This window comes from Phacochoerus africanus, chromosome 3 (genome assembly GCF_016906955.1).
Source record: "Phacochoerus africanus isolate WHEZ1 chromosome 3, ROS_Pafr_v1, whole genome shotgun sequence".
NCBI classification, from domain to species: domain Eukaryota; kingdom Metazoa; phylum Chordata; class Mammalia; order Artiodactyla; family Suidae; genus Phacochoerus; species Phacochoerus africanus.
This window is the reverse complement of record NC_062546.1, coordinates 15,237,824-15,251,470: the sequence shown is the minus strand read 5'-3', so window position 1 is coordinate 15,251,470 and position 13,647 is coordinate 15,237,824. Positions and strand designations below refer to the sequence as shown.

General features: G+C 44.8%; 2 protein-coding genes across 2 annotated transcripts; both read left to right on the top strand.

Annotated features, from left to right (window-relative positions):
• The first annotated feature begins 1,358 nt into the window (after positions 1-1,358).
• On the top strand, positions 1,359-3,632 carry WFDC11 (WAP four-disulfide core domain 11). The gene is made up of 3 exons (XM_047770171.1): positions 1,359-1,470; positions 3,115-3,256; positions 3,615-3,632. Exons 1-3 carry the CDS (start codon positions 1,370-1,372, stop codon positions 3,630-3,632), a joined length of 261 nt encoding a protein of 86 aa, XP_047626127.1. The 5' UTR covers positions 1,359-1,369.
• A 3,684-nt stretch (positions 3,633-7,316) lies between these two features.
• On the top strand, positions 7,317-11,589 carry LOC125121849 (WAP four-disulfide core domain protein 13-like). Its single transcript, XM_047770170.1, has 3 exons — positions 7,317-7,404; positions 10,555-10,674; positions 11,480-11,589. Exons 1-3 carry the CDS (start codon positions 7,317-7,319, stop codon positions 11,587-11,589), a joined length of 318 nt encoding a protein of 105 aa, XP_047626126.1.
• Positions 11,590-13,647: the final 2,058 nt, after the last annotated feature.

Sequence of the window (13,647 nt, the reverse complement as noted above, 5' to 3'; positions counted from 1 at the left end):
TCAAATAAAAAGTCATGATATATAACAACAAGCCTGATGATTTCTTTTTTATAAAGACAATTAGTGTTCATGTATCCGCACCTACAAAAGACAGGATAACATAACACATCTACGGTAGGATTACTAGAAATACTTCATTGTCTACTTTGTACTTTTTATGTTTTAAGAATTTTGTGGAGTTCCCATCATGGCTCAAAGATTAATGAATCCGAATAGGAATCATGAGGTTGAGGGTTCAATCCCTTGCGTCAATTAGTGGGTTAAGGATCTGGCGTTGCCATGAGCTGTGGTGTAGCTCCGATCCAGCGTTGCTGTGGCTGTGGTGTAGGCCGGTGGCTACAACTCCGATTAGACCCCTAGCCTGGGAACCTCCATATGCCATGGGTGCGGCCCTAGAAAAGACAAAAAGACAAAAAAAAAATTTTGCATGGTGATGGGTGGAAACTAAAGTTTTGGTGGCGAGCACACTGTTGTGAATATGGAAGTAAAAATATAAGGTTGTACATGTGAAACTTATAAAATGCTGTAAACCAATGTTACCCCCCAAAAAAGAATAGTGAAAACAATTTTATAAACTGAATTTGAATTTTTAAATTTTTAAAAATTTTTTACTTTTTTTGCTTTTTAGGACCACCTCTGAGGCATATGGAAGTCCCCAGGCTAGGGGTCGAATCAGAGCTACAGCTACTGGCTTACACCACAGCCACAGGAACACAGGATCCGAGCCACACCTGTGACCTACACCACAGCTCATGGCAATGCCAGATCGCCAACCCACGGAGCGAGGCCAGGGATCGAACCTATATCCTCATGGATACTAGTCAGATTCGTTTCCACTGAGCCACAATGGGAACTCCAATTTTTTTTATTATTATTTTAACTTAAAAGAATTAAAATTTGTTTTCTCTTTTGGGTTCACCACGGCATAAGGAGTTCCCAGATCCAAGCTGCAGTTTCAACCTACACCACCGCTTTGGCAATGCCGGATCCTTTAATCCACTGTGCTAAGCTGGGGATCAAACCTGCATCCTCGGCACTGCAGAGCTGCTGCCAATCCTGTCGTGCCACAGCAGGAACTCCTCAATTATTTTTTCATCAAGGGAAGGTAATACATTGAAAAAAAAAAAAAAGTTTTCCTGCAAAAGGAAAACATGAAGCCTGAGATGGAGAGATACCTTTGAGCAAAGTCAATGTCCAGTTTTGGCGTGTGCCTGTTGTTGGGTAGGGCAAGGAAAAATAGCTAAAAGACAAAGTATAAAGAAATTCCATAAGAATTTCCTCTTGTTTTGTAACTCTCTTTATTTATGATTTTGATCTCTAGCAGCAATTGGGAAGGAAAAAAATCCTGGCAACACCTGTTCAGAAGTTTATGGTCAACATCATGAAGCTCTGGACACCTCTACTCATGACATTGCTCTGTGTGGTGCTACTGTCTGCGCGGGGAGCAATAAAGGAAAAACATAGCAACAGGTGATGAGGCTGATTGGAGCCAAAAGGAATGATGGGGCTGTGCTTGCTTTTGGAAAAAATGACGAGGTCTCCTACCTGGCACGCCTGACTCAGGACCCGCCTTCCCTGGATCACCTACTGAAGAATCAGATTCCTTTCTATACGTAGAGATCCAAGACATTCCCAGGCTGAAGTCCTTCAATGCGTCTCCTTCCTACCTTGAAAGTAGCCACGAGTATCTTGCCAGCTTTTAGATGCATTTCATCCCACGTCGAGCTATCTTTGTGGGGTGGGGGCACCAGTCCAGAGCTGCCGTATTTTCCCATTCTTCCAGGAGCTCTGTGTCAACCTGTATGCACTTGGATGGGTATCTAAGGCATTTCTTAATATATATCCTTAATTTAGTGGTAGGATTCTTTCAGAATGTGAAAAGATAGAAAAGAGACATGAGATGGTCCTTCCTGGGGCCACGTTGGGGGTCATATGATGACAGAATGAAATCAGTGGAAGAGGCTAAGAAAATTAGGTGAGAGAGGTAAGAATTTGGAGAGAGGCTGAGGTGGGTTTTATGCTTGTTTGTCTTTTTTTGTTTTGGGTTTTTGTTTGTTTGTTTTTGCTTTTTTAGGGCGTACCTGTGGCATATGGAAGTTCCCTGGCTAGGGATCTAATCGGAGCTGCAGCTGCCAGCCTACACCACAGCTCACAATAATGCCAGATCTTTAACGCACTGAGCGAGGCCAGGGATCGAACCCACATCTTCATGATGGATACTAGTCAGATTCTTAACCCGCTGAGCCACAATGGGAATTTTTTCGTTTCTTTTTTCTTTTCTTTTCTTTACTTTCTTTTTTTTTTTTTTTTTTTTTTTTTGAGGCTGAAATTTTAAAGGCAGGGTCAGGGGAAGTCCCATCGTGGCACAGTGAGAACGAATCCAACTAGGAACAATGAGGGCCTAAAAAGCAAAAAATAACAATAAATAAATAAATAAATAAAGGCAGGGTCTGTGAGGAAGGGAAGAAAAAAAGAGAAAATCTATTCCTTCCTCTCTCTGGTCTAGCCTCCCAAGCTCTGAAATCCATGTGATAATGAGGCTGAAGGATTTCTCTGCCTCTGAGCTCTCCCACTGTGAAAATGTAAATTTTATAGGAAGGCACATGAATGCTGGGGATATAAGGAGTCCTATCTCTGGGATGCTCAAAGAGGACCCAGAAGCCTGCAACACATAGGGATTGGAGAGTAGAAAAGGCAAAGAGGTCAGGGAAGATGCAATGGGGTCAGTGAAAATGCAGCAAGGAGGCTTAGGAAGGGGATTTTTTTTTTTTTTAGGGGTGCATCCATGGCATATGGAAGTTCCCAGGCTAGGGGTCGAATCAGAGCTGCAGCTGGCAGCCTATACCACAGCCCCAGCAACACTGGATCCTTCACCCCACTGAGCAAGGCCAGGAATCAAACCCGTGTCTTCATGGACACTAGTCAAGTTCATTGCAGCTGAGCCACAATGGGAACTCCCACAAAGGGGATTTTTCTTAGCAAGCAGGTAGATACCTTGGTGGGGACTTGGGGCTGGGTTTCTAGGAGGGGCTGCCAAGCTTCTGAAGGGCTTCTTTTCCTCTACTTGTCCTTGTGGCCCCTGTCAGCTTCTTAACCATCTTGTCTCAATTTCAGGGGGAAATCGTCACTTCAGGAGTGCTGGGGACTGCCAAATGTCCATGAATGTGACAAGAGGTGTTCGAGAACCTTTAGATGTGTCGACATCAATCACACATGCTGCTGGACCTACTGTGGAAACATCTGCTGGAAGAACACGGTGAGTTTGGAGATGTGTGCTTGGGTGTATGTCTCCACTGATTCTCATCTTCTCAGATACTGTTGTCCCTACACAGAAGAGTGGGGTACCCCAAATCCTAGGCACAGAAAGAGCAAAAGACAGTGTCCCCTAACTCTGGAAGGTAATTCTCTGGCAAATAGACCAAGATACCAGCTTGGGGCACCTTGCTTCTTTCATGATATAATAACGCCTATGTTGTCTTCAGTGTATTTTGCAGCAGTGCGCTCTATTCCCATTTTTTCAGTCCAGATTTCTAGCCATTGCTTCCATAATCAGACTGTTCCATGAGCCCTTTGAGCTCATCCAGGCTCCACATCTCTGCCTTTCTCTGTTCAAGGAACCAGTACCCGTCTAGTCAGAAGTGGCCAAGTCCTGTTACGACAGGAAGTATTCCTGTTGTCTGATGAGAATGAGTAATATTGGGCTTGGGGATGAATTCTCACATCTCAGAGGGTCCTAGCCTCTAAGCATCTAACTTTTTCTCTTATAGGTAATCACTGAAAGACAGCTAAAACCTTAACCTCCCCCTGGGACACCAGTCTATTCTCACCGAGGGCTGGGCAGCAGTAAATCCTTGGGAAATAAACTCATTTGCCAACAGTGGTCTTTGGCTACTTTCCACTTCGTTCCACCACCCTTGAATGCCCATGTGACACTCCCCAATATTTTTTCCATCTTATAGTGTACGTAAGTTTCCAACTCTTGCTTCCCCGTTTGATTACCTTAGAACTAGTAGGCAAACTCATGGGCTTCACAGAATAGAAGTTTATTTCTCGGAGTTCCCGTCATCATGGCACAGTGGAAACAAATCCAACTAGGAACAATGAGGTTGCAGGTTCGATCCCTGGCCTTGCTCAGTGGGTTAAGGATCCAACGTTGGCATGAGCTGTAGTGTAGGTCAAAGATGTGGTGTGGATCTGGCATTGCTGAGGCTGTGGTGTAGGCCAGCAGCTGCAGCTCCAATTTGACCCCTGGCCTGGGAACTTCCATATGCCACACACTGGGCCCCAAAAAGTGTGTGCGTGCACACACACAAATAATAATAATTTTAAAAATGAAAAAAAAATCTTTAATGTTTTAAATTTTCCAAAGAATTGACAAAGAAGGCCTTCTACTCAGTATATTCTAGATCAGTGTAAACTTGCTATAGCACCAAGCAAGGATGGTATGAGAAAGGTCACAGGTCAGTTACCTTGTGAATATATATGTAAAATTTTGTAAAAATAGCAAACTGGACCAAGCAGTATAAAAATGATAATATGCAGTGATCAAATTAGATTACTGGAGAAACACAAGAATGGTTCAATGTTAGAAAATCTGAAATGTAATTCAATACAGGAACAGGTTAAAGGAGAAATATAATGCTATCAATTCAACATATGTATAAAATATAACTAAAATTTCATGTAACAATAAAATTTTTCTTTTCATTTTCTGGAATGAAAGAGAATTTTCTATACCTGATAAAATATGTGAGAAATGTTAAAACAGACACTATCACACAACCTAAATGTCCATGACAGATGAATGATTAAAGAAGATGTGGTTCTATTTGCAACAGCCAAGACATGGAAACAACCTAAATGTCCATCGACAGAGGAGTGGATCAAGAAGATGTGGTACATACACACAATGGAATATTACTCAGTCATTAAAAAGAATGAAATACTGGCATTTTTAGCAACATGGATAGACCTAGAAATTATCATGCTAAATGAAGTCAGTCAGACCATGAGACACCAACCTCAAATGCTTTCACTGACATGTGGAATCTGATAAAAGGACAGAATGAACTTCTTTGCAGAACAGAGTCTGAAAACTCACAGACTTGGAAAAACTTATGGTTTCCAAAGGAGACAGTGTGGGGGGTGGGAGGATGCACTGGGGGTGTGGGATGGAAATCCTATAAAACTGGATTGTGATGATCATTGTACAACTATAAATGGAATAAATTCATTGAGTAATTTTTAAAAAAGATGTGGTACATATACAAAATGGAATACTATTGAGCCTTTAAAAAGAATGAAATAATGCCATTTGCAGCAACATGGAAGGACCTAGAGATTATCATACTAAGAAAGTAAGTCTGACAAAGAAAGACAAACATCATATGATATCACTTATATGTGGAATTTAAAATATGGCACAAATGGGAGTTCTTGCTGTGGCTCAGTGGTAACGAACCTGACAAGTATCCATGAGGATGTAGATTCCCTCTGGCCCCACTCTGTGGGTTAAGGATCTGGCATTGCCATGAACCCTGGCATAGTTTGCAGATGCGGCTTGAAATTGACTTTGCTGTGGCTGTGGTGTAGGCCAGCAGCTGCAGCTCCAATTCAGCCTCTAACCTGGGAACGTCCATGTGCCACGGATAGAGCACTAAAAAGAAAAATATATATATACAGCACAAATGAACCTATCTACAAAACAGAAACAGACTCACAGCCATGGAAAACAAACTTACTGTTACCAAAGGGGAAAGGTGGGGGAGGGATTGGGATTGGCAGATACAAACTACTATATATAAAATAGATAAGCAACAAGGTCCTGCTTGTTGCTTAAAATATTTTAATATTTTAAAATAAATATTTAAAAATAAATAAATATTTATTTAAAATATTTAAATATTTATTTAAAAATAAAATAAATATTTAAAAATAAAAATATTTTAATATCCTATATTAAACCATAATGGAAAACAATGTGAAAAAGAATATATATATACACACACACACAGTTTATATGTATATACACATATAAACAATATGTGTATATACTGAATCATGTTGCTATACACCAGAAATTAACACAACATTGTAAATCAACTTCAATTAAAAAAAAAGACACTATCTAAAAGCGGAAACTTAAGAAGCTTCCATTTAAAGTCAGGGAATTCCCGTCATGGCTCAGTGGTTAACGAATCCAACTAGGAACCATGAGGTTGAAGGTTCGATCTCTGGCCTTGCTCAGTGGGTTAACGATCCAGAGTTGCCGTGAGCTGTGGTGTAGGTTGCAGACTCGGCTCGGATCCCGCATTGCTATGGCTCTAGCGTAGGCCGGCGGCGACAGCTCTGATTAGACCCCTAGCCTGGAAACCTCCAAATGCCGCGGGAGCGACCCAAGAAATGGCAAAAAGACAAAAATAATATTAATAAAATAAAATAAAATCAGGAATAAGAGAAGAACATTATCACCATGCCTACACAATCCCATGCTCAACCAAGCATTAACAATGGCACAAATTTCAAAAAGGAAAAATACAGCCGTCATTGTTTGCAGATAATGTTAACCACGTAGAGCACTGAAGACACCAAGAAATTATGATACACACGGGAGAGTTTAGCAAGGTACCAGCTACCAATCAGCATACAAAAGTCATTCATCTACACTAGCAACAAACAAAAACAAATTTAGAAAGTACCATACTATTTACAATTTTATATTAAAATTCACACCTCTAGGAATAACTATAACAAAGACATGCCAGAAATTCTCATGAAAAAAATTATGAAAATTTTGTGAAAGGAGGAGTCTCGTTGTGGCTCAGACAAAGGACCTGACTTTGTCTCTATGAGGATGTGGGTTCGACCCCTGGCCTCAGTTACTGGGTTAAGGATCCGAAGTTGCTGCAAGCTGCAGCATAGGTCACAGATGCAGCTCGGATCCCGAGTTGCTGTGGCTGTAGTGCAGGCCAGCAGCTGCAGCTCCAATGCAGCCCCTAGCCTGGGAACTTCCATATACCATGAGTGCAGCCATAAAAAGAAAAAAAGGGGGGGGGGGATTGTGAAAGGATATTAACAAGATCTAGGTAGATGAGAGACATAACAAGGTCAAGATTAGGGGGATGGTGGGGTATGGATTGGAAAAGTACCTGGCCTTGGAGTGGGCGTGGTTGGGAGGTGATCGGATTTCCACCAAACTCTCCTGGCTGGAGCGCACAGTGAAAGGCCAGTCCCAGCTCGCCTTCACTGTGCCTTCTCCTCCAAGCTGTGTTGGTCACAGCTCCGGCCAGGACTTACCCGCCCATCTCACTGGCAGCATGAAACCTGCGCTGCTTCTCCAGCTTCTGCTGTTGACTCGCTTAGCACCTCAGCTGGTGTCTGGGAGTCCCAAGCAACATTTTACGAGTAGGTGCTGGATTGGGCCCGGGGGAGGGAAGAAGCCTCCAGAGACATGAGAGAATCTGAGGGCTGGGCACGTCTCGTGAAAAAATACAGTGTCACATTCAAGAGTCCAAGTTTCATTGTCCATAAGATCTAGGTTCGAAGCCCTGATCTTCTGCTTACTGGGTGATCTTGGGCAACGTGTCCGGACCTTGGATTTTATCTTCATGATGGTTATAATGAGAGTGGGATGGTCGGGAGGAGAAACGGAGTTGAATCACGCAGACAGAGAGTGCCTTACTGGACCACGGTAAATGCTCACTCGATATCAAACTTGGTAAATGTTATCGGCTTCATCATCCAGCTTGTTCTTGCTGCCCCTTGTTCCTTCATGGATGCTTAGGCCAATTTTTCAAGCATGAAAAGAGAGGAAAATTAAATTGGGAGAACTTAAGCTGGAACCTACATAATCTCTGCCTTGGAGGATGTAGGAGGAAAGGAAACAAAGTCTTGCATTTCATTTCCCATATTAAAAATGCAGGAGTTCCCGTCGTGGCGCAATGGTGAACGAATCCGACTAGGAACCATGAGGTTGCGGGTTCGGTCCCTGCCCTTGCTCAGTGGGTTAACGATCCGGCGTTGCCGTGAGCTGTGGTGTAGGTCGCAGATGCGGCTCAGATCCCATGTTGCTGTGGCTCTGGCATAGGCTGGCAGCTACAGCTCCGATTCGACCCCTAGCCTGGGAACCTCCATATGCCGCGGGAGCGGCCCAAGAAATAGCAAAAAGACCAAAAAAAAAAAAAATGCAGAGGCACCTGCACAATTATCAGTGGTTAGCATCACTGGGAAGGGGTAGCAGAGTCTATCTCGGCAGCCACTGTTGCCCAGCTCCAGCCAAACAAGAGCTCCGGCCACAGTTACACTGAGGACCAAAACCAAATGGAAAATGAGCTGTTATTCAGCACACCAGCATGTCTCCGTGGGGAGAGCATCTTCACAATACTGGGGGGCAGAGTTCCCGTCATGGCTCAGCAGAAACGAATCTGACTAGTATCCATGAGGACACATGTTCAATCCCTGGCCTCGAGCAGTGAGTTAAGGATCCAGCGTTGCCGTGAGCTGTGGTGTAGGTCACAGACGCGGCTCAGATCTGGCATTGCTGTGGCTGTGGCAAACGCTAGCGGCGATGCTCTGATTCGACCCCTAGCTTGGGAACCTCCATATGCCTCGGGTATGGCCCTAAAAAGACAAAAAAGAATACTGGCGGCTCAGAAGAGGACTATGTGTAGTAGCTCATGTGTCTAGGGAGGCAAGGGCTGGTTTTCGGGTTCTCAAAGATGGGGTACAGGTCTGTAAGACTGAGGAAGGCTAGCTGCAAGAGAGTGGGAATATCCAGGGTAGAGTTAATTGAGAAGCAAGGACTAAAATTTGAGGAGAGACACAAGAGATATAGAAGACTGGCCAGAACCATCATGAGATTGGAACCAGATACCCAGAAGAAGAGGCAAAATTGAGACGGCCAACTTCTCTAAGATCCTGGCCCGTGGGCTCCTTCCCCACACTGTTCCATGGAGCCCCAAGCTCGCCAAAGTGGTGATCAGTTCCAATTTCTTGCCCTGGTCCAATGAGCTGTGGGATGTCTAGGACGCCCAAGGTGAGTGCTGAGTGCTGGTCTCTGCCGGGAGCTCGGGCCTTGGCTTCTCACCCACCAGCTCCAGTGCCATTTGCTGTTATAATTATAGCCCCAACTTCATTCATCACATATTCCTTTCAGATCAGCACAATATCCTGCAGAGTCCCTTATAATCGCAAATATCTGCGGGGCAATAAATTGACAAGGGCTTATAGAATGCGCCTCCTATGACATTTGCCCCAAAGAAAAGGTGAGTCAGAAGGTACAAAAATTAGGATCTGGCTGAGCCTGGATAAAGGGGTTAGTGGGGTTCATCCTTAGTTGCCTTAGAATTCGAGAACAGAGAGGAGGTGTTCCCGTCATGGCTCAGTGGTAATGTACCCGACTAGTAGCCATGAGAACGCGAGTTCCATCTCTGGCCTCCATCAGTGGGTTAAGGATCCAGTGTTGCCATGAGCTGTGGTGTAGGTCACAGGCGAGTCTCAGATCCCATGTTGCTGTGACTGTGGTGTAGGCTGGCAGCTACAGCTCCAATTCGACCCCTAGCCTGGGAACCTCCATATGCTGAGAGTGTGGCCCTAAAAAGACAAAAAAAAAAAAAAGAAGAAGAAGAAGAAGAAGAAAGAAAGAAAGAATGGAGAGAAAACTGTGAGCTGGAGTCTTAGGGCGGGATCCCCTCAGATGCACTCTCAGCTTTGACCTGACTACCTGGTGGATGAGGGTAATGGGATGTCAACAAGAAATCTGATGCTTCTCTATCAGTGCAAAGTGGGGGATCTGGTGCTCTGGCCTCCTAAGGCCTCCTAGAGACCTAAGAAGAAGGAACAGCTGATCTTTGCATCCCATTCTGAAATACCCATCCTTCTCCCCATGAAAGAAGCCACCCCCGCCAAACTCATTTGCGGTTTGGGGTCTAGCATTCCAATCCCAATAACTTTACTGTGCTGTGTGGTTTCATCCTTTCCAAAAATCAGCCCTTTTGCTCATTCTTCCTGAACACAAATAGCACGTGGTAAATCAAACTCTAGGATAAACTACATTGTTAGCGAGAGACTGTATGACTCGCTGGAGACCCAGAGCAAATGGGCCACACATCCCTCCCTAGCTCACCACACACACCATTCATTCCCTTGAACTGGACTCAGCTAGGGTCTCTGGGGACCTGGCATCTCATCTGCCAAAAGATGATGAATAACCGGTGGGTGCAGGATTCTGCCAAACTCTGTCTTCTGAGGGTAGGGGCGTGTCCACAGCAGACAGAAGTTCCTGGGCCGGGGATTGAACCCAAGCCACAACAGTGACAATGCCAGGGAGCTCTCAAACTAGTCCCCAGGGAACCCTCAAACTCTCTTTTTCATCAAATATCCAAGCACTGGTTTTCCCCGCTGAGAAGTCAGAGGAAGGCAGCAATGAAAGGCAAAGCCCTACTCCACATCTTTGTGACCCCATGAGGGCCATCCGTCCTCTGGCAGTTCCTTGGGCTTCTGAATGTCACTCCAGCCTGTTGTTCAAGCCCTTCTCTTTCCTGTTCTGTGTTCCAGGGTATATCCTGGAACCTCCACCCTGCAAATCGGTTCCTGAAAACTGTACTCATTTCTGCACACTGCAGGAAGATTGCCATCAAGGATTTCAGTGCTGTTCTGCCTTCTGTGGCATAATCTGTACATTGAACAAAAAGGGTAGACAATGAAAGGTAAGGGGCTTCTTATGTCCAACCCCAACCTTAGAGCTGCTGGTGGGACAGGGCAGGGTCTGTGGATGGAGGGGCTAATTGGTGTGTTCAGAGAGGCAGATACAGAGCTGCAGCGGCCGGCCTACACCACAGGCACAGCAACACCAGATCCAAGCCGCATATTTGATCTATGCTACAGCTTGTGGCGGCACCGGATCCTTAACCCACTGAGCGAGGCTAGGGATGGAACCTGCATCCTCCCGGACACTATGTCAGGTTCTTAACCCTCTGAGCCACAACGGGAACTCCCATGAGCCAGGTTTTTTGAGATTCCATGGGTAATCTATTTTAGTTTCACTATTGTTGTTCTAGTCTTAAATATGAGGAAGCTGATGCCTGGAGAGAGGTCCCCATTGTGGCACAGCAGAAATAAATCCAACTAGTATCCATGAGGATGAGGGTTCAATTCCTGGCCTTGCTCGGTGGGCCGGGGATCCAGTGTTGCTGTGAGCTGTGGTGTAGGTGGCAGATGCGGCTTGGATCCTGCACTTCTATGACTGTGGTGTAGGCCGGCAGCTATAGCTCCGATTCAACCCCGAGCCTGGGAACCTCCATATGTCAAGGTTGCAGCCCTAGAAAGACAACAACAACAACAAAAAAATTACCTGCCCAGGTCTCACACACGCCATCAGTCAATGCATCAGCCTTGTCACCTAATCCAGAGCCCAGGCAGCATTAACTGGAAAATCTATTCAATCCACGTGTCTCCGTGTCTGCTCCCCGCGATCCTGCAGCCTGTCCTCTGCAGAACGCTTCCCCTCAACTGACCATTTCTGCTCTGGAGACCCTGGTGTTGGCTGGGAAGATCGGGGGGGTAGGAGAGGACAGTGCCCAGAGGACCTGAAAAACACTGCTCATCTGATTCCCAGAAAGGGCAGCGTTGAGCTGTGTACTTCCCTTTGGTCTTTACAAATTAGTTTTTGTAAAGATTCATTTACATTTGCTTTTGAAAACCTCGAATAGGCTGGAGAAAACAAGCAAAAAAGAAGCTTTGAAATATCCCATTCACAAGGCAGACGAGGGCAGAGTAAGGGCTAAGGGTCCTGGGCTGCTCTGGGACTCAGTCCAGCCCTGCCCTCGATGACCTGCTCCTGCTGGGCATCTCCAAGTCCTCCGGGCTCCATTCTCTTTGTCTGTAAAGTGAGCTGAATAACACCTGCCTCCAGGTGTCTCACGAGGCAAAATAAGACGGCATAGGTAAAGTACACACCACAGCGCCTGCCGGAGTCTACGGGAACTGTCACCGTTACTATTCATGTCTTCCCAATGCTTTCTTTACCCAAAATTCTTGTTTTGTAAAGGAATCAAAGTTTGCCTTCCACCTTAAATGCTGTGTTTTTAAAAAAATGTCTCTAGGTTCCATACACATTAGCTGCCAATGAAGATGAGCATCGTGTCTCTGGTCTTTGAAATATCGTCGGCCACGGAACAAGGCAGAGCTGTGGAAAGAGCCCCATCCCTGAAAGATCATGTGATTAAATCAAATGATGAAAGATCCGCTAATTTAACAATGATCTCCTAAACCTCCAACTACTGTAGAAGATGCTGCTTCCCTCTGCAAGGCCCAGGTACATGTTACCCACCTGGAAAAGTGTGGTCACCCAGTCCCATGATTCTACGTCCCCCGCATCGCATCCCCAGATGAACGTTTCCCAAGATGAATGCATCACAATTCCACGTCCTCCTCCTCTCATCTGCGACACCCTTCTAACCGGGCTGATCCCTGGTGATCCCTGGCCCAGAGCTGGACACATAGTTCAGGAAGCTCTGCAGTCACCTTTATCACCACGAATTGTCCAGAGGTGCTTCCAGTTGACCACGTGAGCCAGGCCTCTCACCTTATTGTTGGCCCATTTGAACTGCAGCTGTCACCGTTTGAATCATCTGACCTTGATCTGTCCATTACCAGAGCACTGGTCACAGGAGTCTATTTAAATGTAAATTTATATTAATTACGATTCTACAAAATAAAATATGCCATCAGCTCCTCGGTCTCACTAGTCACTTTTCAAGTGTTTGACAACATCAAGTGACTTGTGGCTAACACACGAAATGTTGCAGGACATTCCGTCACTGCAGAAAGTCCTATCAGAAAGCATTGGTTTGAGTTTATAACACTGGTATTGATATTATAATGGCTAAGTAAAGATCATGATGTCAGAGAATATTACAAGGGGTGAACATTATTGAAACAAATTTTTTGGAGTTCCCGTCATGGCACAATGGAAACAAAACTGACTAGTATCCATGAGGACACAGGTTCAATCCCTGGCCTCGCCCAGTGGGTGAAGGATCTGGCATTGCCATGAGCTGTGGTGTAGGTCACAGACAGACGTGGCTCGGAGGTGGCATTGTTGTGGCTGTGGTGTAGGCCGGCAGCTACAGCTCCAATTCAACCCCTAGCCTGGGAATCTCCATATGCCATGGGTGCGGCCCTAAAAAAGCAAAAAGAAAAAAAAATTTACATTTAATGTACTGGTGTTTAGTTCCAGTTATTCGTAAAGGAATAAAATTCCAAGATATGTACTAATTGTTGAAGCAGTATCTGAACTTTTTACTCAGGGTATAAAATGAGCGTGGTATGCGATGAGACTGAGGCAGGAACAGACAGGGAAGGAACTTGGAAAATGGAGATTTCCCATTTCATAGGCACCCACGATATGGTTTTTTTCTAACTGAAAGATTCGGAGATGATACAGGAATGGATTCATGTTTTTGGAGGATTATTTGGGTGTTGGACTGGAGGACCCACAGGCATCACACCAAGGGAAGATCTTTACTAAAAGACATACTGATGAAATAATAACGTGGACAAAGATGCTCATCCATATTACTGAGGAATATAAAATACTTGAATCGACTTTAATAGTCAACAGTAGGAGATTACTTATGTAAATTATAG

Bases quoted from the DNA above. Each gene is read 5' to 3' on its own strand.
- WFDC11 (XM_047770171.1), top strand. From the start codon at position 1,370: ATGGTCAACATCATGAAGCTCTGGACACCTCTACTCATGACATTGCTC. The intron at 1,471-3,114 runs GTGATGAGGCTG...TCTCAATTTCAG, and splicing joins AAGGAAAAACATAGCAACAG to GGGGAAATCGTCACTTCAGG.
- LOC125121849 (XM_047770170.1), top strand. From the start codon at position 7,317: ATGAAACCTGCGCTGCTTCTCCAGCTTCTGCTGTTGACTCGCTTAGCA. The intron at 7,405-10,554 runs GTAGGTGCTGGA...TCTGTGTTCCAG, and splicing joins TCCCAAGCAACATTTTACGA to GGTATATCCTGGAACCTCCA. The intron at 10,675-11,479 runs GTACATTGAACA...GCGATCCTGCAG, and splicing joins TGCCTTCTGTGGCATAATCT to CCTGTCCTCTGCAGAACGCT.